The 24,837-nt window shown below is 46.0% G+C and overlaps 1 protein-coding gene across 3 annotated transcripts in view; it reads right to left on the bottom strand.

The window, feature by feature from the left end:
- The window catches only part of CAMK1D (calcium/calmodulin dependent protein kinase ID), a 235,676-nt gene that overhangs the window by 11,722 nt on the left and 199,117 nt on the right, over window positions 1-24,837 (bottom strand). For all 3 annotated transcript variants that reach the window (XM_063323613.1, XM_063323612.1, XM_063323614.1), the window contains exons 6-10: window positions 24,159-24,234; window positions 14,056-14,168; window positions 12,193-12,271; window positions 808-895; window positions 35-173 (exon numbers count right to left, since the gene is read on the bottom strand). In XM_063323613.1, the coding sequence (XP_063179683.1) occupies window positions 35-173; window positions 808-895; window positions 12,193-12,271; window positions 14,056-14,168; window positions 24,159-24,234 (495 nt within the window). The remainder of the gene's footprint in view (window positions 1-34; window positions 174-807; window positions 896-12,192; window positions 12,272-14,055; window positions 14,169-24,158; window positions 24,235-24,837) is intronic.

A 24,837-nucleotide genomic window follows, 5' to 3' on the forward strand; every position in this document is an offset into this window, starting at 1 on the left:
CGGGGGGAGCTTTGCCGGGCTGTCGGCTACTCACAATCTTTCCGTGTGGCTGTGTCGGGAAGCGGCGTGGCGAGGCTGAGGGTGCTCGACACGCTGGCGCTCGCGCTGTCCAGGCTGCTGCCGAGGTGTAACCGTCTCATGTGCCGCACGACCGCTGTGGCGTTAAACGCTTGCTGGAGAATAAAAAGAAACCAAAAAGAAAAAAACAAACCCCAAAAGAAAGGAAGAATTAAAAAATCGGAGGTGGAAGGGTTAGTTCTGCTCCTCTCCTGGTTGCTCAGAGTTGCCAGAACTCCATGAGTCCATCATCTTTCAAACTTTTCACAATTTCTAGTTTATAAGCTAGAAACTGCAAAAACAAGCAATCTGCATTTATTCCCTGGTCCTGCTCCCCGTCGTTCCTTCTAGCACCCAGTTGGGATGCGGCAGCCTACAAGGAAAGTCGTATTTGACACATCCTACCCTGCACCAACACACAGGGTGTCTACATTGCTTCTTGTCACAGAATCACAGAATGACAGGGGTTGGAAGGGACCTCTGGAGATCATCTAGTCCAACCCCTCTTCATGTTCATGTCCCCCCGCAATGGTGACCCAACTCCACATATAACCATGGGTGCTTCAGCTATGAGAAGCCCCAGCCCCATCTCTCTTTAAAAGGCCCTGCGGGGCCTGAATAGCCTGGACCAACTATTTTGACCCAAATTTCAGGCCACAAAAACACTAACACACTGAAAGGGTGGCCGTATGGTTGCCACATTAGCAAAGGTACGTGTCTAAGTGTCATCCCTCAGGACAGGTCACTTACTCTCCATTTGCTTTTTGCAAAGTTCTTCCGGATCTGAGCACTGACGGACTCGTGGATGTTTTTGTTGAGCGCTGTATCACCAGCGATCCTGTAACGGACAGACAAGACAAGTTTTAAGAGATCTTTTGCTCTCCTTGAATACTTTTTCTTCTCCTGGCTGGTCCAAGGTGTGATTGCTCTGGCAGTGATCATGATTTCATTCACACGAGGGCTCAAACTTCCCACCGCTGTCTCTGCTGGCAACAGCGGTGGAAAATCTGGGGCAATAAAAGCAAGCGTAGATAAGGCTTGTAGGTCTGGCAGCTACAAAGAGGTACAACGTTATTTTGTTGGTGCACGGCTGCTTTCTGTCACCATTACAGCCCTAGATGAAAACATTCTACCTTTTTTTTTTTTCTTTACATCTAAAGATTTAACATCAACAGCCTGAGACTACTTTTAGCCTCAACCATGCAGCAGCTTCCAGAGCCACTCCAACCTGTCTGATTTCTGTTTGCCCTGGAGATTTTCCTGCCACCCTGAAACGTACATAGCCATTCATCATGATTAATGTAGAGTTACAGTAAAGTAGATACACGGACACTCACTAAAGCAGCAAAGGCTGCACAAATAGCTTAAGCTGAACAACCTAAAAACACAACCTTAAAACTTAACTGATCTTGTTTCACAAACAGATAAAGACACATTCAAATCTCCGGTAAACACAATCATTTCAAGGGAATTTAATTGATTCTTTTAACTCCTCGAGGCATGTGATTTGTTGGAAGAGTGGGCACCATAGCGAACTGATGTTGGGCCACATGCTGGGGTAATTAGTGCTATCTGACGTAGGTGAAGCCAGGAAGCAAAGATTTCCTCTTATGTTGTATGTGATGTGTACAGAAATCAATTTTTTAGTCACAGTGTAGAAACCCAATGCCCACTAGCAATAAAAAATTATAAGAAACTGAAGAATCCATCAGGGCCAGAGCCTCACAGTCTGGGGACCTCCAATAAAATAATCAGAGGGTCTGGGGGACTCAGCGGTCATCTAGTCCTTTCCCCCACCCCAGCTCTGTCAAAGTAATTTTGACAGATAATTGGCTAACCAGTCCTTAAAGATCTCCAAAAGATGGAGACTCCTCAGGCAACCTATTCCAGTGCCCCATTATCTCCCAGAAGACATGGAAAATCGTTTATTCCCTTTGTCTTTGAAGCATCCTTTCACATATTTGAAGACTGTTATCATGTCTTCTCTCCGTCTTCTCTTCTCTAGACTAAACAAACTGATTCTTTCACTGTTTCTTCATAACTCATATTTTCTAATCCTCTGATCTAGTGAGCTTCTCTGGACTTTCTCCAGCGAGTCCACATCTTCCTTAAAGGGCGGTACCCAAAGTGTTCACTGTTTTCCAACTAAGGCAGCAGAATGGCAATGTTGCTTTGTGTTTCTTAAAAGATGAAGCTCTGCTAACATACTCTAGCCTGCTGTTTCCATTTATGTGTCCCACGAATTGGAGACATTCCTTTCATTTTGCCCAGGTTCCAAACTGTAACCCTGTTCTTCAAAGGACATGCAGCTTTTTCTACCTTCATGCCAATGGCACATCTGGAACCAGTCTCCTCCAAATCATTCCCCTCCTTCCTGCTGGCAACACTGACCCAAGATGTAAGAGAAATGAGATGAACTACTTGCTCTTGGGAGTAAGGTGAGAGACTAAACCCCCATCTCCCAAGAGTGGAGAGCCACCAATCCCATTCTGTTGCCAATGAACCAATCTATACTGAGTTATTCAAAAGTACTGGAGCCAGCAGGATTGTGGGCAGGAAGGAGCAGGGTTCCCACTCAGGGTAGCCTACCTCCAACTGGGAAGGACACTCGGGTGACTGCCACCGCCACACAACCTCTAACTCAAGTAGACGGAAGAACGGGTACCATGAGCAAAGCATGGTTCCCAAATGACACCTGACATCCTCTCTTGGGGCCCTGTGCCCTTGATGGAGAACGGGAGGTGTTTGACTGAGAACTGGAAGATCTTCAAGTCTTCCTCTGAAGAGGATTCCTTCTGATCACCTCTCCCACCGACAGGGAGGCAAATTGGTCTGGATTTCCCACTGGGGCCAGGTGGCTAAAAGTTTGGTGAGGCAGCATCTAGGTTAAGCACCATGTTCACTGCTCCATCCTCTGTCCCTCGCAGGGAATACTGCCAGGCCCAGCACAAATCCTGGTGGATCCAGTGCAGTATATGCTCCCAGATGGACACAGGACCCATCCGGCCTTGCATTCATCATAAAGTGCATTTTCTGTACTTCTCTAGTATGAAACCATCATGTGAAGTAGATCCTACAGCTTTATTATAGATGCACCTATGTGACCCAAATGACATGACCCAGAGTGTCCCTGACTGCCTCTGGGTCACTTCTGTGAAGAGATGACCCAGCAGCCTGAGAAGACTCTGGTCGTATTGCCTGCCCTGCACAGACCTTTAGCTTAGGTGTACAGCTGTCTGCAGATCTGCGCACACTCTCCTTGCACCCACTCAGCCTTTTGGTGCAGACAGACGCTACAGTCACCCCAATATGTCATGAGCACTCTGCTCTGCTCAAGAACACCTCTTCGGTGAAGGCAGGTGTCTTCAACATGAGCCAGCTGGGAGCACTGACCATCATACTACAAATCTGCAGAAGAAAACTAAGCTGAACACTTAATGTGTAGACAGCTATAAGTCAAAGTATCCGTTCAGTAACGGATCGAAAAGACCAAGCTGCAAAGAGGAAATTTACTTACATTTGCAAAGAACATTCTTCCTCCAAAGCATTTTGCTTTATGAACAAGTTTGTTAACAAGCTGCATAAACGCAGATCATGTTTCCCTCTTGACAAATTTTATTTTGGAAACATGGGCAGACTAAGTTCTTGGGGTATGATACCCTTGCCAGCTCTTCCAGAAGGTCTTTCCTGCCAGCCTCCACAAGGACTTGCAAATGCATTTTTGCTATATGAAACTTTTAATCGGGCATGTAACTCAAATACGAGCTATATATTTTTTTGAGTTCAGGGATCATTTTCTGAAATGTTGATGGTTTCAATAAGAAACCACTGGTTCCAATAGTTCACAAACTATCTTCTACCACTGCTAACTCTGTGTTCATTATGCAATTCCTGTAATTCTGGAAAAGTAGTCTCGGTATTTGGGTGTTTCCCAAAGAGGGAGAATAGTAGGTGTTTACTTTAGAAGGGGATAGACCCTGTGAAGCCCTCATATGCTACAGTGATGGGGACCATCCTACGTCTAAGGTCTCTTCAGCAGCATTAGAACCTTGCAGATGCTAGTTTTTAATCAGAGCAAAATAAGAGGAGTGCTGGGGCTAACTTAGCGCAGCAGGATCTGTTCAAACACGTGCTGGTATGCCGAATGGTGTGGCCCAAAAAGCAGCCCTGGCTGCCAAAGCTGGGTGTGGGATCGTTCTCCAAGATGCCTCTGAAGAACTGTCCTGTTAACCATGCAATGCTGTAACATCAGGACTCTGCTTTTATACTGTATTTTGCCTTGGAGGATCTTCAAACTTTTATACAATACTCATGGCATTATGGTGTTTATAGTATAGTTTTACTTCTAGAAAAACAAAAGAAATGTTACCATCCATTTGCTGTTGGTGTTTTGCTGGAGATGTCGAGGTTTAAGAACACAGGCAAAAGAGGCGGAGATGAGCAGGTAGAAGTCATATCCTTTATATGATCAACTGTCTGAAAAATGAGATAAGCTTCTGGGCACACAAACCCACCCATGGGTATCATGAGCATCATCTATACTGAATGTATTTCATCACGAACTTTAGTTCCCGTGCTGAGAAGAAAATGCATGAAATTTAATAGAGATACTGGTTTTAGAGCATGTTATAATCACCCTTCCACCTTTCTGTATCTGTCACGGTCCACAGGCTATACACCATCTTGCTTTTCCTTTTAGGGCAAAAATAACTTACATCTTTCTTTCTTCTTCCATCCCCTGCACAACATATCCTTCTCCTACAGGAATCAACTCCATTTTCCCTGAGAAACAGCCATCGTTTGTTTCAGAGGTGATCAAACTGATGCATATCTACTCAAACCCTGAGCAATAGTTCTTGGCTTTGGAGTTAACTTTGAAGCTGACTGTGTCAGCACTGAAGCTTGTTTTTACCAACTATACCAGCTGGCCCAGTAAAAGATATTACTTCTATCCACCACACAGGTATACAAAAAGAAAATGAAACAAATCAGAATAATGCATGATCCGTTATCATGCTAAGCATCACCCAGAACCGAGCAAGGACTGATTAGCCTAACTGGAACCTGGCTTTTCTCTCAGGGTCCCTGTTTTGCAGCACCTGGAAGCAGTTACAAACTGACAATGGTCTGGGGAACTTTGTGTTGAAGCTGGTCTTACATCCAATTGTAAATATATAAGTGTCTCAACACGCAGAATTGGATACCAAGGTCCACAATGTGACGACTCTCCACCACAAATACTTCCACTGAAGCCAAGGAGGATATTTCTCATGAATAACCATAACAAATCTGGCCCTGCACATGCGAGGAATCTAATCTAATGATCAAATATGAGTTCCTAGTATCTAATTTATTTTAGCTCTCTGAGTTCAAAGCTATCACAGCAATTTATCTGGCCATACCACTTCTGAGCTTTGAGAGAAACCTCCAACAAAGACAAACCCAGTAAATTTCCTTTTGGCCGGTGCCTTGTTAGCATGCTGCAAACACATGTCTCTCACATCCTCCCTGCCCACGATGGCAGGCAGAGTCTTTAATCTACCATTATTTTCTGAACCTTCGTGCTGAAGGCAGCCAACTCAAACGCTGTGCTGGCCAAACGCTGCTTGGAAATCCTCTCGAGTACGATGACAGGGAACATGGAGTTAGCTGTAATGGATAACGCTGAAGGATCATAACTCTTCCATACATACACACACACATATATATATACGCACACATACACACATGCATGCATATAAATATACACACACTGTATCAGCGATGCTCCAAAATAAATAGAGTGAAAGGACAAACTCGATAAGAGTTTGATTTAATGTTGTAAACATCAGCAGTTCCCTTCAGGGAGCCCTTTTCACACTTCAAACAACATTGTCTGAGAACTGAGCTCTTTGTAAACCGTGTCTTTTCCCTGGGTGGAAATTATTATCTGGCTCATGCTCTCTGGCACATAATAAACACGCAGGGTCATGGTCACAATTTGCAGAGGCTCAATCCTTGCCAAAGCTTTGCGATTCTTCGGCGTAGGCAGGGATGGACGTCGGCACGTCCCAAGTATCCGCTCTCCCTCTGCACGAGCAGCGGGGAAAGGCGGGGGCCACTCTTGTACCCATGGACACAGGTGTCTAATTTAGGTGCCACAACCTCCTTCTCCCCTGTACAGTCTATACAGGGAGGCGATACATACATTTAATTTAGATGTCCCAAGTTGCCTTCGATGCCATAACTGGCTTCAGCACACAGCTCTAAATCCCATTTAGGGTCACTTGGGAAATGTCTGACAGAGCAAATAAATTCACGGCGTGCCTTCCAGTTCCTAGACTAGCTTCCTAACCGTTGGACCTTCTCTTCGCTCTCTGAGGACTGTTTTCTTTCCCTCTGACCCAAGCCTGGAGGCTGAATTTGGGGCTGCAGGATGCGGCTTGACCTGATGGGGAGCGCAGTGTGAAGCTGTAGCTGGAAAAAACAGGTCCTCTTATTTCTGCTGCTCGCCCTCAATCACTGCAGCCTGAGCGACTGCCCTAAACAGGATGTGGGTTCTGACATGGCAATATATTTAATAAACTTAATTGCTGTCATTAATATGAGCTAGGGAAACATTAAAATGTATGAAGCTGCAGCAAAATTACCCCGCTCTTTTGTTACCTTCATTTTCCACGTCCTTTTCAAAAAGTCACAGTGGAACAACTAAGCAGAACATTGCGCCTTGGCAACACACCATAAACTTTGCAAGGCTGCAAGCCTCAGTGAAAGATAAGCTATAAAATAAATAACTTTTCCAATGGAAAGCATAACTCACCTGTATATTAAACTGGAGAAATCTGTATAAATGGACAGATTGTACAGGCTGGGGTGTAATCATTATACCAACAAGTCTTACATATTGTACTGTTTCAACTACCATACTTCACCGCAATTATTAGCCTCCTTTACTGCCAACTCCAAGTTTAACATACCGTCCCGCTGCCAAGGCCATTTGATTATAAATAGCAAAACATCACGTAAATGCAGGCATGTGGGGAGCAGATACAGCCCAGAAAAGTGGGCCATTGGGAAGAAGTATTTACTTTTTTTAGGGTCTGATCCTGTACAAACATTTAGTCATGTGAATAGCTGGCTATTCTTAAGCAGTTTCCCGAAATTCAGAGAGATTATTAACCTTAAAGGCATGAGTGTAATATCTTGCAAGATCCAGTTCTTGCAAGCCTTGTTTGGAAGTTTTTAGTAAAATCACGGTAATTAAAATAAGAGGTATATTTTGGAATCATTTTGTTCTTCAGAAATGTTATATATTGAAACAACAAAAATCTCATGGCCAGGTAGCCATCTCGTGCATGGGTAACTATTTTTATCAGAATCAGATTATAGTGTATGTGCTAAGTATTCACGAATTGATAGATTTCTTCCTAATTTGTGGCTGATCCCAATGATCTGATACTGCAGGAAAAGATTTCACAGGAGGAAGAAAAAGGGAAAACTAGAAAATGTCACTACATGGAGCCACCTCATCATGTATACTAATTCTCTACCATTTGCACAGCCCCAGGGGGTAGATGCTCTGTGTTCAGCTGTGGAGACAAGGAGCCAAATCCCGACCCTCACCGAAGTCAGTGGCAAAACTCCCATTAACTTCAGAGGCCCCAGGATTTCACTTCATGTGAACTACAGGGTTCAAAAATGGTTCTCCAGTTACATTGCTCTACAGAACCAATCACACAGACAAAAAAATACCTTTTATGGGATGCCATTAAGGCCTACTTGAAGCGTAAGCACTCTGTGAGAGCGTATCATTTATGGGACCACTTGAAATCTGCTCTGACCATCTCTTCCCACTAAGCCAGTAGTCTTATGTACCTCATTACCTTTGACCACACACAGAGAAGACAACGCTCTGCAGACACTATGGAAGGTGAGGCTGCTAACGGATGCATGCTGAAAAATACATGCTCATATGAAAAGGTGGTACAGGATGACCCTATTATAAAGGTCACAATAGCTAAACACTTGCACACTTATCTCTGACTGGTGCAACACTGAATGCAACCACAGAGTCATAGAATCACAGAATGGTTTGGGTTGGAAGGGACCTTAAAGATCATCCAGTTCCACCCCCCTGCCCTGGGCAGGGACACCTCCCACTAGACCAGGCTGCTCAAAGCCCCATCCAGCCTGGCCTTGAACACCTCCAGGGATGGGGCAGCCACAGCTTCTCTGGGCAACCTGGGCCAGTGTTTCACCACCCTCACGGTAAAGAATTTCTTCCTCATATCTAATCTAAATCTCCCCTCTTTCAGTTTAAAACCTTTACCCCTCATCCTATCACTCCACTCCCTGATCAAGAGTCCCTCCCCATCTCTCCTGGAGCCCCTTTAGGTACGGGAAGGGGCTCTAAGGTCTCCCTGGAGCCTTCTCTTCTCCAGGCTGAACAACCCCAACTCTCTCAGCCTGTCCTCACAGCGGGGGCTCTCCAGCCCTCTGAGCATCTTTGTGGCCTCTTCTGGACCCGCTCCAACAGGTCCATGTCCTTCTTGTGCTGAGGACTCCAAAGCTGGACACAGTACTCCAGGTGGGGTCTCACCAGAGTGGAGCAGAGGGGCAGAATCCCCTCCCTGGCCCTCCTGGACACACTTCATTTAACCATCATAGCCTAATTTCTTTACCTCAAAGCCCCATCCAGCCTGACCTTGAACACCTCCAGGGATGGGGCATCCACAGCTTTGCTGGGCAACCTGTTCTAATGTCTCACTACCCTCACAGTAAAGAATTTCTTCCTCATATCTATCTAAATCTACGCTCTTTCATGAGAGAGAAGAACTCAAGCCTGGACTTGTTGGAAACCTAAATGTGTCCAGGCTGGGGGAAGGACACAGCTGACCATTGAGAGGAAGCACAGAGCTCTCCTCCTCCTCCACTGAAAAGGCCTTCCCCTCCTGCAAAGAGGAGGAGGGGATGCCATTGCAACAGATCTAATGGCTAGAATGAGAAAAGAAGCGGTAAAAACCTCATTATTTCCTGGCATAAGCAATCTGGGTGGAAAATGCTTCTTGAGCAATGGCTTGGCGAAAGGAGAGCCTAGCACTAACTCTGAAATAACAGATAATATCCCGGTGAGTAGCCTTGATTATCTGAAAAGGCATTTTAGTAGCATTTATCACTACAGGATCCAAACTCTCCAAAAAATCACTGCACCACTCTCCAGAGAGGTCCGTAACTGCAACATTTATGTTAGAGGAAGCTTTTCAGAGCCAGGAGGAATGAGATAATGAGTTTTGCTTAGAGCTCACTGGGAAGGACAGAGGCAGATCTGAAGCCATATCTTTGGAAACCTCCATGCTTTGCTTCCACTGTCGAACTCTCCTTCTGCTCTTCAGTCCACTGGCAAATATTGTGTCTATGTCGAGGCGAGGTGGATTTGGGATGGGGTATGGAAACTTGGTGAATATTTTAACCCGCCCTACTGCGGCGCCATTTGCGTGTCTGACATCTCAAAGGCTGACCCCCAGCCATGCTTTACGTGCTTGGGGGGTACCCCTGCAAATGAACCACTGCCTTGCAAAGTCAGCCTGGCAGAAGAAGACCCCCCTGTCACAGAAATGGGGGAAACCCTTTCTGGGGGGTTGTTTTTAAATGGAAGATTGGATTCTGTAGAAAATGTAAAAAATTATGGAGCAGTCTGTGAATTTCCATTGGCCCCTGGCCATGATACACAAAAGAAAAAAAAGAAAAAGAAAAAAAGAATGAAAACATTTTTTATCATTTTGTTCCTTTAGGAGGGCCCAGAAGCTGTGTGTCTTACAAGTGCCACGTTTCTTTGTTGCTCTCCAGCAACCAACACAGATGTAGCTGGGCCAAGAGCTGGATGCTTACGTTTTGTGTATCTTGGATGTAAGGCTTTGGAAAATCTGCCTCTGCGTTATACAAATGATCACCTCATTCTCTGCTGGGAGTTGCATTCCCATTGTTTGTTCCGTATTTCTAATATTGACTTTTGTAACTTGTTTAATTTCCTTAGGCTCAGGTCAGTATCATTTAGAAATGGGTGTTGGTTTTTTTCTTTTATCTCACAAAGGCTATATTTCATTTCCCAAATTTCCTTTTTTGTTACACAGACAACACAGTTATTGATGGGACATTGGAAAAAGGGCAGCTCCGGGTCTTGACTTCTCCTCACCTCTGTGTTGATGCCAGCCACTGATGCAGCTAAAAACCATCTGTAAAATGTGTCTAATTGTCATTGCCATGGAGGATGAAAAGCAAGACCATTGCTTTTCTCAATGATTTACATTGCCTTCTGCAACCCAAACCTCTCCTAAAACTTTTTAATTGTAAAGGCTGATCCTCAGTCTTATCTTCGGCCTGATTTGTAACCGCAGCGACTGACAATCTGCAGTCAGACATCAGTACTTCATTCCCACTATGAAGAAATCAATGCCATTTCACTGTATTTCTACCACTTTTGTCGTCATAACTTACTGAGTGCCTTCAGGAGTGTCAAATCATTAATTAATGATGGTGGTAATTCAGCAGCCTGCGTATTGGTAAAACTTTATCAGCAAGTAAGGCAGAATGGTAAAAGGCTCTGAAAGGATTTACTTCCCATCTAGTCCCAGGTCTGAGAGCAGCAGTGAGATGAGACAAACCAGTGAGTGTCAGAGAAAGGAGCATAAACCCCTTGAAGCCAAACTGACGAATTTCTTCTAAAGCTTTAGTTGTAAATTTTACTCTGCTTTGAAATTTAACAGGATTATAATCTGGGTACTAAGTTTTGTCCCTTCAGAGCTAGAAAGGTCAAGGAGCGGGTCCAAAACCCATGTCTGCTGAGGAAGCAGAGGTGACCAGAGCCCCACTGATAAAGCTCCCCAGCCTCAGGGGGATGCAGACTCCATCCTCGGAATGAATGTCTCCAAGTCCCGGCAGAAAGCAGTGCTACCTTAAAACTCACTGATGACTTCCATGCCTGTGCTTTTCTTACCATGCGTTTTATACTTTGCGCTACTCGAGGCTGATTCCTGGGCTCAAATTGCATCACCAGGATGGTTTTGCGGTCCATCAAGCTGTTGAGCTAGTTAGGACACTGGCTAAGTGGCTTTTCTGAGGGGCTGTGTTCGCTAAGGAAAACCTTCTGTTCCCCTGCAAATGCCCAGCCTAATGCTATTATCCAGCCAGTGCTCCAGAAACTGCAAACGGAAATGACATTTGTGGTAATTGTGATAGCATAAAAACACAGTCTAATGCACACCTGGGGTGAAAATGTCATGCCATTGACTCCTTTCTGTTGCAGCTATTATAATAACCACAATAATACCTCGCTTCGTCTATAATGGTCCTTGCCCTAAAAGACTCGCATCTAAGGTCCATTTTTGGCTGCAGCTGGTAGTGCGGGGTGCTGCTCAGCCACTCAGGGTTGGCCAAAAGTCCATGAGACACTCTTCCTTTCAGCTACATAATCCTTGGGTGACGTTGGTGAAGTCATCCGTGTGCAAAGGCATTATCTAATTTAGACCACTTAACAGAGGGCTAAATTACGAAAACAGTCAGACCAGGTAATTTTCTGTCGTCACAGCAGAGAGAGAGCGTTTCATATGCCATAGCATATAGCCAACTCAGACTCAGCTTATCCCTCTCTAGGGTTTCCTGTCTCTTCCATTCAACAAGAGAGGGCAAACCAGCTCCTTACTGCAAGCAGGAGGTGGACCATCATCAGTAAAGCACAGCTGAGGACCTCCTACTTCATGGGATGCTCTTAAGTGCTCTCATATTACTTTGGCAAGGTTCTCATGAGCAGGTTGATATCCATCTTTCTACACGCCTGCAGAATTTGACCTTTTGCCCCAAAATATGATTTCTGGGTTCAGTCATTTTGACATATCCTACTGCTGCACTACAGTCAACATACATAATTCAGCATCTCACTGAATCCTTATACAGATACTCAACAGGTTGGTGCATGAGATTAAAGTCCATCATGGTTTTCCACGAAAATCTGGAGGACAACGGTGGGGGTTGTAAGAACAAGGGCACAGAGTTACTGAGTAGAGGTTTGTATACCACGTCACGGAAAAAACACTTCCATCCATGAACGTAAAACGATGCTCTCTGTCCTGAGGGTTTCACACAGCAGTGACTGTCACTTACCAAGGGTGCCGCGCTGCTTGCTCACAGGTGTATCTTTTATTAGGGTCCTTCTCCATCAAATTCCGAATGAAGTCTTTAGCTGTAAAAAAAAAAAAAAAAAAAAGAGAGAGAATAATTTAGAGCAATAGGGTTGATGCCCAGTTCTGCTGTAGGATGATCAGCCAACAGCATTGATCAAGCTACCAGGCGCCATCTGACCACAGCACCAGAAAATGGCCCTGGCTCATTTGTCATTTATTGGTATAGATATAACCGAAGTGACTTGGGACTAAATCCAAGCTATTCAGTATAGCAGATAAAAGTGGAATGTGTCTACTCCTGCAGGTATATTTAGGAGTGAGACAGATAATTCAGAGTCAGCGGAGTTCAAGCCTGCCAGGTCTCAGCTCCCTGATCAGCCAAGTGCCTCTGATCATCTTAGCGGTCTGAATATGGCCCCATCTGTTGGAGATGATGGTGAACTGAGTGGGAAAGGCAAGGAGGAGGTCAGATGCCAAAGTAAGAGGAGCTTCTCATTGCTTCTCACTCCAAGCAATCGCACACATGGGCAGCTGTAAGGACATGTTGCGTATTTAAAAACAAGTTACCAAGGAAAAGGGACTCTCTTGGGCATGGGGTAGTGTGTTTTTAATCGACACTATAATGGCGGGAAGGCAGATCACAGCATGGCGTGCATCCAGTAGTTTCAGGAGGAAGTAGCTGAAGGAGCTACAGCAAAGCAAAATATGGCAGGAAAATCTTTGTGCTGATTTAGGTGATGTACTTTCCCCCCAAAATGCAAAGGGGTCTGCCAGCAGACCTTCATATTTTCTCAGAAAACCCTTATGGGCTTAAAAAAACTTCTCATCACATATATTTTTAAGCAATCCATCACAATGATATCTGGACTGCAGATGTAAGCAGCGTGAAATGTTGTTCTATGGGGAGATAACAGGATATATAATCATCTTTAAAATAAAACACTTCTTTTTATATCTCCCCTGCCTTAATCAGTAGTACTAATGAATCAGAAAACTTCACTTCTGTCTGACAAAATGTTCCTAGAATTCATTTCTTCTCCTGCGTGAAACAGCAGACATTCCCCTGGCCTGGATGGAGCAAGAACACCAAGCTTGCGTGACCTCTTGGAGACCACACAGCACATCGGTGGCACACGCAGGGTGCAATGTTGAACATGTCCCTGCCGTCACCTGTAGGCGCTGATGCTGGCAGACCACGAGTCGTGCTGCAGCCAGAAGCCTTTAGGCACATTTACCTCCCACAACAGGGTAGTGTATCTGCCTCTCTGCCAGAATGACTAGAGCTACGGATTAAATGGCTTCGGCACTTTGGTGGGGAACTGGGTGAGCGCATGGGCAGCTACCTGGATCCAACCACGTGGACAGCACTCTCAGTTTCTCAATCTGCTTACCCGCCTTGTTTAGAAGCCATTAATTTCTTGGGTTTGTCTTTGTTGTATACACTGCAGACTTGCTTCGGACCTGCAGTACAGTTTTAGTAATGGAGCTCAACCAGTTTACCTTCTTATTAGCAATGACACAAGAAAAATCTGCATTTTATTTGGATATGATGAAGTTAAACTGATTTGTCTTCCCGGGACAGTCTTCTGCTACCTTCACCTTCTGTCGCAGCTATGTTTTCGCACTTTGCGTGTGACCAGATAAATTGGTACTTAATTTGCTCTCCTGCAGAAATAACCTCCTGTAATCATTTGAGCTGAAAAAAATGCACATTCCCAACTGTTTTCAGTTAAAGGGAGCCCCACACATGATGGAGGTGCATTCTCATGCCCATCGAAGGCTATCTGCAACAGGCATGCATGCACAAATGGCTGTTGCAATTAAATGAGCCGTAGATTCTTACCAGACTCGGAGATGTCATCCCAGTATGGAGAGTCAAACTCATACTCCGCCTTAAGGATCTGCTCGAAGAGTTTGGAGTCATTTTCGTCATAGAAAGGGGGATATCCACAGAGCCTAACAGAGAACAAGAAAAGACACACATGACCCTCGGATCCATCTCGGCCAAGAAGGTGAGAAAGAGGGAGGGAGAAGGAGAAACTCTTGTTTAAGACTCGCCCCAATAAGTTTTCAAGCAGGCAAGCACTACCATGAGAGAAGTTTGTTCAGGGACACGTAAACCCACTTCTGGAGATTTGCACCATCCTGGACAAAGAGGAATTCTGCATGGAAAGCTGGTGCTGTTGACCCTACACTGACATATGCAGAAATCCTGGCCTCCCTCTGCATGCTTTTGAGTGTTTAGCCAATAGTTTTATTACACAGCCATGAGCGTTTCCATCCTTTTCTGTACATGTGGTAAGAGGAGCTTTCATGGGCTACACCCTACATCCACAGAGCTTCAGTCCCTCTCACCCCTCCGAATAACCATTCCCCATCCAAGGGTCTTCCCCATACTGGCTTCACTGCTCTGGTTGTCCTTCTGGACTGTTCTCACCCAACACCTTACAGAAGCCACCTACACCGGCTTCACTCTCTCACAGATGGCGGAGAGGCAGTGCAGTGGCTCTGCAGACACATGGGGGCTGCAGAGCCCTGGGAACTGAGGACACACAAGAGGTGACAACACCTACCCAGCCACCTGCCTGGCATCAGGACGGGCTTTGAGCACAACTTGTGGTCTCTGTATTGGGTAAGAAATCATAGCCATATAGGAAGGTTTGCTGTACATCTGGAGAGCCATTGGCCACCTGCATGGACCTCTTCTCCAACACAATGGAGAGGAAGAGCTGGTGCAAAGCAGGACAAGGAGGCCCACGGAGCTATCAGGCAGAGGGCAGGGTGCATCTGCAGGTTGTGCTGCACTCTGCGTCCCCAGGCACAACAAGGAGGACATCTGGGAGTCACTCCACCTCTGCAGCAGGGCCTGCACGGGCTGCACATGGACCTGCCGCTGTTGGGGAGACACATGGAGAGCCTCTCCTTTTGTCACTTCTGCAAGCGATTTTGCTGCCCACATCAAATTGCCTACCTTGCCTACGGCTAACAACAGTCCTGACCTGCTTTTCAGTATTTATAATCAGACTTCCCAGAAAACCTAGCCCCGGAACAAGCAGGACATTGGATGTTATTTGCCTAATTTGAGCTAAAACACTGAGGGTGCACCCTCCCAGCGCTGCAGACAGCTGGATAGTCACTCCGCCAAGGAAGGGCTCCTCCAGCCCTGCAGACGCCGAGCAGGGGAAAAGCCGCATCTGGCCCTGTGTTAAGCAAATGCAGTGATAAAACGCGTGTGTCAGAGATCTCTCGCGTCCAGCCGATGCTGCATGCAGTCCGTGGACTGTCTGTCCATCTCTGGGCAGACACGCCCGCAAAGATACCCCTTCCTCAAGGTTTCATACCAAGGTTGCAAAATGTCAGATTTACCGCTGAGGATGGTCCAAGGTTTTAGCAAACCCATCCTGCTCGCAGTTAAACAGGCCTTTCTGCCTGTATTGTCCCTCTATAAAGATGTCCCGTTTTTTAGCTCTTATCTCTAGTCTATGGTGTAAATTATTCTGTCACATACAATGCTGGTATTGAAATGATCTTTTTCCTACAGTTTTCCTAAACGCTGTGTCAGTCAACCTCAATAAAGTGTTTAAATGCAGAGAGACAGCCATTATAAAGAGGCTGAAGATCCAGCTGAAACATTACGCTGTAGCAACAACGGAGCAAGGGTGAGGGGAACTGTAAGAAATTAAGTACTCGAGTTATTTATAACCCAAAGCCAGCCGTCTGCCCTGGAGGTTATTTGAACCAACTCAACACGTGAGGGTGAAAGGAGCAATGTTTTGTTAGCTCTGAAGAGCCAGTGAGCTTAATAAATAATTTAAATGCTGAGTGAGGTGTTGATCTGTGTCCGATCCATGTTAACCTGAAGGAACTCTACTGAGACTTGCAGCATTATCATGAATCCACTGTGGTTCGACTCAACCAGAAATCTCTCTCTTTATCTTGCAAAAGCAGATGAGCCAGTCCTCATTTGTGTCCCACTGGATGACTGCCATTATCAAAAGCAAGTAAGATAACTTCATGCCAGACAAGCCTTTGTGTTGGGAGCAGAACTGCCTGCCTACTTAACGGGCACGTGCTTATGTATGGGTCTCGATGCAGCAACTCCTATGTGAAACCCAGTGGTGGAAGTGGCGTATGAGAAGGGCCACTAAAAGCAATTAAAAGCAATTTAAGCAAACACCAAAAAGCCGCTATCCGCCTGGATAACGAGGGAAAAACATCTGGCAACCTAATGCAGAAACTGGATCCGCAACCGGCATCCAGGTCTACAGGTATCTATGAGGAACGCTTATACAACTTGCTTTAATGTAATAAATGTCAATGCTCAGGTCCCACTGTCTTGGGGGAGGAAGCACACAAACTGATTTTCACCTTCCTCCTCTTTTGTCACAGCCCTCAAGATTTCGGGTGCTTTACTGAGGGGCTTGGCAAGGCTGGGGTTGCCAGCACCAGCACTGCAGCGGCTGGGATGGCCGCTGGGGTAGAGATGCCCAGGCTGGAGGAAAACAGCTCCTCCAAAGCCACTCGGAACCATCGCTCTGTCCCTCTTCCCTGGGGGAAGAAGGGGGCTCCGTATAAGAAGCCTGACAGCCCTTCATTAATTTCTTGCCTTCCTCAGCACTTTCCTTAAACAAAACCAAACCGCTCCGATAAAGCATTTTCAGGCGAGCAGACAGCTCTGCGCATGCCGAGGCGCTGGCAGGCTGCTCCGGAGAGAGAAATAACTCTCTTAAAATGTGCACTGTACTAATTACCTTGGCAAAGGTACAAGAGCACAAGTTAGGGCTGATGTGATTTATACACGCTCGCGGCAGCAAAAGGCAGGGGCGAACTGCTGAGCAGCGCAGAGCTGGAGGGCAACAACCCCACGAGGGGCGGGAGCAGAGAGACACAAACCCCAGCAAGAGCCCCAGCCTCTCCAGATCCTTTCAATCCCTTTCCTAAACACATCCAGCTCTTCCCCTGCTCCTCTGCATGGCTTGAGTATCTACACATGTTTGGGGTATCCACCTCTGTGTCTGGGAGGTCACCGCAGGAGCAGGTGCTGGGAGGGCTGATGCACAAGGAGAGCCAAAGTCATATCAGGACTGCTGGGAGCTGGGAAGAGGGCAGAAAACAGTCTTTTTTAGCACTGATTTTCCCTTGCTAGTGAGAGCTTGAGAAGTGTTAGTTGCTATTACACATCACGGGCAGGGACATCTCTCCAAACCATCCCTTTCCCTGAGAGCAGACTGAGTGCAGGGCACTGGTCCTGGCTTGGCCAGGGCTGGGGATGAACCTCCTGCAAAGGAGGACCCAAGGATGCTCCTCCAGGAGGCAAATCATTGAGGATTATAACAGAAAGCACGGGAGAAGGGGGCAAGCTCCTTAAGTCAGAGGAGGTGGCATGTGGGAGGGGAACACCAGGACATCCTGGCACAGAGAGGGGGTGGGACCCAAAATATAGGCTGTCTTGCTGTCCTTCCCCTTAAAATCAGAGCTTAGGAAGACACAGAAGTTTTAACGTTACTTACTTTAATGTTTTAAGGTTACTTACTTCAATGTTTTAAGGTTACTGGCTTTGCAGTAAGGGATGGGAAAGCCCCAGTCAATTAGCCCAACGTGCAATTTATGGCTGGAGGAAATCTTGCTGGACTTCCAGTAACTGGGCCACCATCCAAAGTCTGTAATAAGTTTTTATTTAATTCCTACAGAATCAAAATCCCACCGACTTAATTTCCATCTGCTGGGACATTTCTGTGTGAAAAAAATGACCTCGCTATCAGGGGTTCTGCTGCTTTTCTTTAGATATGCAGAAATACAAAAATAACCCCTCTGTCTTCAATGTGAAAAAATCCTGCATTGTCCTGGGGGAGCTTCAGGCAGCTATTAGTTGTCATCATTTTCTTTCAGTTTCACCAAATAAAAGCTTTTCGGAATTATTTAGCAATCTTATCACATCAACAACAGGTTTTCCCTTAACGTCCTATTCCCAGTCTTGCCTTAAAAAGAATGGGAGGCAGGTAAGAAAAACACAGGTGGGTATACAAAAGAAAGATCTTGCCAGAAGTCATTTCTAGAAGCCATCGGGAGAGCACAAGAGGAATAGCAGGAACATCTTCTCCTCACCAGACAGAGAAACAAACCCCATGCAAGCTCTCATGACATATTGAGAATGATATTAAAGACTAAATAACCCATTCGCATGGTCAGTGTACAACCCGCGACACGAGGGGCACTGGGGTTAGTTTTACAAACAATTCTACAGTGAGATTAGAGCAAAGAATTCAGGAAGTGCTCAACGACTTGAGATGTATGGTGCGGGAAGTAATCCAAGTGCTATTTATAGGAAGAAACACATGTATTTCTTCTTATTTTGGGAATGGACCCTCATATTGGCTGACACTGGTGCCCTCACACAACTGTGGACAAGGACATATTAGCATGGGGAATAAAAAATAAATTAAGAAGCAAGCAATGAGGAACAATCATTTGGGGTTGTTTTCCCAGTGTTTAACTGTGTTATCCTGAGCAATCCAACACGTCCATGTACATTTTGCCTCCACTAATTCTCCTTCTAGTACCAAACAGGAACATTATTCCTCTTTTTCTGGCTTAGGCTTGTGTGTGACGCAGGCAAGATGCCTGACCAGCTTTTCCTAATGCATGGCTCCAGGACGATGGTGGAAACTTCTTTGGGAATATTATACTTTGTACCGTCCCGGGTTAATCCTTCCATAAAAACGTCACGGACGAGTTCATGCACATCTAGCTGAAAATCAAAAGCAACTCAGCAGCAAAGTAGTAGATTTATCTCCAGACAATCACTGTTTATAAAGAATGGTAACAAACCAGTAGTTCTCTTGTCCTACCAACGAACACAATCAGAAGAAAACTCAGGGCAAAATGTGTTCAGCCCAGCGCCGAAGAGACAGGAGGCGTCGCGTATGAATAACCAGGGGCTGAGGCAGAGCATTCTGTGGCCCCGGGCAGCTTTCCAGCTTTGGAACATGATTTTGTATTTTTTGCATAAATAAACTTAATCTTCTCTGCATCAGGTATGCATGCAATCAGTATTTTAGCTCCCCAAGCTGTTGTAACCCCCTCACGTGACCCAGACAGGTCCAAAATCCAGCTGCTGGGAACCCAGTCGCCTCTTGCTCTTCTTACACTTTATGTTTTTAGGCTGAACACGTATCAAAACTACCGTGTGATAAATAGAAAGCCGAGCTCAACAGCGAGGCTCTTTCAAATTGAGAAATGTTGCAACTGGAATATCAGGAAATTTCAGGCTGCTAAAATTAGTTGGTGTGAATAATGACTTCTCATGCAAAACAGGTTTTGATAAAAACTCCGCTGGTGCAGCCTCTGCAATCTGGCTGTCATTAACGAGAAACATTAGAGACTGGCACTGAAACAAAGGTATTCTTTCCTAAGACATCCTTCACCTTGCGTATCACAGAAACAAATATTAGTCCAGAGCGCTGGTGCCGCCGAAACAGTTTGTTCTTCCAGTGTCATAAACTGAAGGCTCTCATGTGGGACCAAGCTTGTGTCTGGAGGCACTCAAACCACTTATAGTAATAACAGCTCAAAGCATCTTTAATTTATGCCTGGCTTCTGTGTTGGGAGTCCCCAGAGCTTCCATCTTCTTAAATGACAACAGCCTGGTTCAGAGGGGCTGCGAGGATTCGTGGGAGAGGTGGGGAGGTGACGCAGGATGATGTGCTTGGATTGCCCTATGCATAAATATGTCTCCAACTGGTTTGGGCACAGGCAAGTAGCTCCAGCTGTGCTGACCGGGGAGCTGGAAATGGCATATCTGGACAGATGTGGTGATATATTGGAATTAATAACTCCTGCTCAGGGCAGGATTGACTACCAGCATCGCACTAGGGTGGCTATGCTGCTGGTGCTTGTGGCGTCTCAGCGCCATGCCGCGCAGTGAGCTCTGCCACCTCCAGTGGTGTGGCACCAGAGACAGCAAACTTAGATGTTAAACCTGTGCCCATCGTTGGTGGTATCAGATGCTCCAGCAGAGCTGCTTTCTTCCAGCTTAGGGAAGGACCCCTCCTCCTCTCCGTCTTACTGTACCCCTGACATCCATTTTACGAGGCCATGTCTGCAGTTTCTGGCTATTCCTGGCAGCCAGGATGAGATCCAGTTCAAGATTAGGACACGTAAGATGTGGGCTGGGCTAGCAAGCTCGATCACAGTCAACAGAGGTGGAGTCAGCGGAGACTGGAGATCGGCACAAATGTACCATAAAGCAAAGGGAACCGTACTGTGAAGGCAGGGGCCAAGTATGGAGCAGGGTGTGATCCAGTAGCCTCAGCGGGGGCATCTGGTGCTATTTGACACAGTCCATGGTGTCCCACTTGGCTTCCATCTGCCACTCCAGCAGGAAGGTCTTCACAGTGATTTAAACTTGCCAAATCCATGTGGCTGTCCTGGACACCCCAGCGTGGCACTAAACATGTATGTTTAGGCAACTGAACGGCACATCCTGGTGAAATGAGTGCTTGCATCGACCCATCTGGGGGTGAGGTGCCCACAAGTAGAGCCCAGAGCCACTGCAGAAGCTGTCAAGTGCTTAGGACCCTTGTCCCCAGCTGGCAGGTATGCCAGGAGGGGCTGGACCATCCTGCAGCCACAGCTTGAGGCTAGGTGGGACACTGTAGGTCACTGAACCAGCACTAAGCACCTACGTTAGGGCAACCAGAGTGAGCCCTGGAGCGCTGCTGACTGTAACAGGAGCTGAAGGATGTAGCTCACATGCAAAAATATTCAAGGAGGTGGTTTGATCTCAGACCCAATCCCACCCAAGATGTAGCAGTCTGGCAAACACATTTCTACGCTCCTTCTACAGCAACACATTATTGCTGTTCATTTTAACTGTACATAATACAAACCGGATCCTTATTACATGAAGCACAGAAACACTGGAAAGGTTTTCTTGTCCTACAACCATGAATTCCAAGGGACTTGTTCTTACTAAACTAATTGAAGACTTCAGGGTTGGGAATTCCCCATCCAACGAATGGGGAATTTAGATTTGAGGAGTGTGTACACCTTTCTTGACAAGCCCAGCACATGTCGATTTGGAAAACAGAGCAGGAGACGACTGAGCTGAACCTTGCAGAAAGAGCACCATTGCTTGGGAATGGGTGGGGGAAGTTTATGGATGCGATTGAAACCTTCCACCTATCGAAGATATGCTCATTAACTGAGTGGTGGAGGAAATATTGCTTAGCACCGCGTCATCCATATTCCTCAGCAAGACACATAAAAGCAACAAGTGAAATAACAAGTCTGCCAGCAAAAAGACCTTTGGTGCATGAGCCATGGTTGAATGGGACTGAAAACTTGGAGGAAAGCAGAGCCAAGTTTATCTCCAGGCAACCAGGATGCAGCAGTTCACCCCTCCTTTGGGCTGCCAGATGGACGCATATTTTCATAGTGGATATTTGACAATAAACTGAACCAGTTGTTGAGTGTGAAGCAAGGCAGCATACTGCTGTCTTCCACCTGCATCCTCCTTCCTCCTGCTCTCTGAAGCTAGTACTCAGAAAAGTACTATGAAAGCAACAGAAAAGACTCTGATTGTCCTGCCATGGCTGGCAAGGACCAAAAACATCAAAAAACTCCAACCTCTTGGCCTTCCATGCTCAGGTTTGCTTGTAGAAGATGGAAAGTTTGGGTCAGCACACACCATCCTCTTCTAAAAGAGCAGTAGGGAATGGTGTGTGATGCAGCCTCCAAGGTATTTTGGCATGTCTGCTGTCTTCCTCACTGCCGTAGCATGTCCTGCTGGGCTTTGCCACAAAGTCAGAATCAGCACTGTTAATTTTTGTTTTGTTTTGCAAAAGTTTTTTCATCCTGCTATTGATGGTTGCTCCAAGATAAATCCATCCCCCTGCAAAGTTTTGTACTCAACAAGTTTTCAAATATTGATGTAGATTGGAAAGCCAGTCATACAGCTGATGTTTTTAGGCAGGACTTTGTTTTAAATAAACAAACATACATGCAAACAAATAAAGCCTTCCTATACTATCTTAGTATAAAAAAGCTATTTTGGGTAGCATATAACATGCTCAAGACTAAATGAAAATGTAAAGAACGAACATTGCACAGAATGGATAATGCAGCGATGAGGTGTGTCCTGGTAAAAATAGTTCTATTACACCATCAAAAAGTTATTCATGTTGACAAGCCATGAAATGTTTGCATAAAGAGAATGGGAACAAAGTAGGAAAGCTTTAATGCTGCGCCTCCTTGGAGCTGCTTTTTCCTTCAGCCTTGTATTACTGTGACAGTTGTGCAAAGGGGAAAAACAAAACAAAAAAAAAGACAAATCACTGGTAATGCTGGCATGAAAAGACATTTGTTTCTGCAGCAGTCACCAGCTACACAGCAGCTCTGTGCCCTCTTGCACAAAAGCAACAGGCTTGTTGTGCTCCGCGTGGTCACCCTGCGTCAGCCCACGGTGACAGCCTGACCTCCTCTCGGAGACCCGCGTGAATAGCTCCTGCTTCAAAGTTTGCTGCATTCTGCAGAAGCAACCAACACGATTGTCACCTGAATGACATACATGGACTCACAAACTCGAGCCCTGAGCACAGACCACCCCATCAAGACAGGTCCCTAAGCTAGAGGGAGTCTTCCTACAGGTTCACAGACAACAAATTCTGCATTTTACTTTCGACCCAAATATTAGCAGTGATTTCGTATGCTCACGCACACAGAGCTGGGTACAGATGATAGTTCCCAGAAATGTTATGGATGCCCTTTTCTGGACAGCACTAATGACCCCTGGTGACCTCAGCGGCCAGGACACCTCTCCAATCCTTCCAAGTGCTGTCACTGGGACGGGAGTTGGCTTACCTACTTCCATGGCTCAAGCACTGAAGGTGCACCCACATCTAGAGTACTGGCTACCTCTTTCATGGAGACAAGCCTGGACATAAGGAACAACCTTTTCGCCATAAGGACAGTCAAGCAGTCGAACAGGTTGCCCAGAGATCTTGCACAGTCTCCATCTTCAGAGGATTTCTAAACCCAACTGGATAAAGCCCTAGGCAACCTTGTATGACCTCAAGGACAGGACATCCTGAGGTCCCCTCTAATCTAAATTATCTTAGTAAGCCTTTGTGAAGAAGGGTAGCAAGTATTGTATGAGGACAGGCACTGAATCTGCATAAACATATGGGTTCTAAGACCTATCCACCACTTTGAAGAATGCACAGAAGTCCTGGTTCCATAGCTTTCTCAAGCAACCAACACTCACTCCTTTGAGGACCAATTAGCCTCATTAAAGGAGCAAATCTCAGCCATGAATGCAGAGGCATAATGGCTTGATGGAAGAGTGACAGAATTGACAGGGCAGAAATCAGCTCACCCTCTCCTATGGGACCTGATGGTTGGATGTATTTAGAAAAACAATCCCTCATTTTCAGTGAATTCTCAATACTTTGTATTATGTTTTGATGAGAATAATTCACTGCAGTACATGAAAAGCTCTTCCTCCTTATTTTCCTCTGTGCCCTCCTCAGGGAACAAAAAGCCATCATGGTGACATCTTGAGAGAGATGTCACTTCAGGATACGCCTGTGGGCATGATGCTGAGCTCTGTGGACACGGTCAAATTTGTTTCTGGTCAAAGCTAACCTCAGCAGGGGAGGGAACAGGTTCACTAGCGTCACAACCTGAACAAGCCCATACTATTGCATACCCTGTAGCTGAGGCGGGAGCAAGGATTTTTGCTTTTAAAGGGTCCTGGTTCATTTCCTATCACTTCTGCTCAAATTTCAGCCTTTACACAACTGGGAGGTGTCCAGGGTTCACATTATCCTGGGTCCCACGTGTCAGAGATTGACTTTTTTGGCCCAGAGTAAGTGGGTAATTACATGGTGGGAGAGCATGTTGCAGGTCCCAAAGCTGCCTGTGATTGAAAACCCAACAGATACTCACAGGATGTATGCGATGACCCCGATGGACCAGCAGTCCACGGCTTTGCTGTAGGGTTTCTGGGCCAGCACTTCAGGAGCTGAAAATGAAAAAGCCGAACAAGCACATGTTACAAGACCAAACATTTACATGTGGCCAAGAGGTAGAACCCTGAAACTTGAAGCTCTCTGAGACCCTGTGTTGTTGCCCTCCACACACAGCCCTTGCATTTGGAAATATCCTGATGTTTTTGAAGCTTATATTCTCACAAAGAAGGATGACTCCTAAAGTGGGGCAAATTCCCTATTTTCCAACTTCAAGGACAGAAAACAAAAGCAAGGCCTGAAATATGCATGAGAGGCAGAAGACCACCCCCTCGCTGTCAGAGGAACTTTAGGAGACTTGAAGGAAAACAAGGATGAGCTTTGCACTGGTGCTGAGATGCACATTCACCCTGACAGCCTCACAGCTCCACCACATCGTGCTGCCAAACAGGGGATTCCAAGAGGCAACTCGGAAAGTGCAGGGTGTCAGGGAGGCGATGAGTTAGGTCTGCAGGAGAGGAAGGAGAGCTGCCACCGTTCCTCCCAACAGCTGCCTTCTGAATCCTGCTGGAGGTCAGGGGGAGCCATTTGTCCTTCTGCCTCTGGGAACACAGACACCTCAGAGGGAGAAACGAAACGTAGCAGGAATTGGACACACA

This window comes from Chroicocephalus ridibundus, chromosome 1 (genome assembly GCF_963924245.1).
Source record: "Chroicocephalus ridibundus chromosome 1, bChrRid1.1, whole genome shotgun sequence".
Classification (NCBI taxonomy): domain Eukaryota; kingdom Metazoa; phylum Chordata; class Aves; order Charadriiformes; family Laridae; genus Chroicocephalus; species Chroicocephalus ridibundus.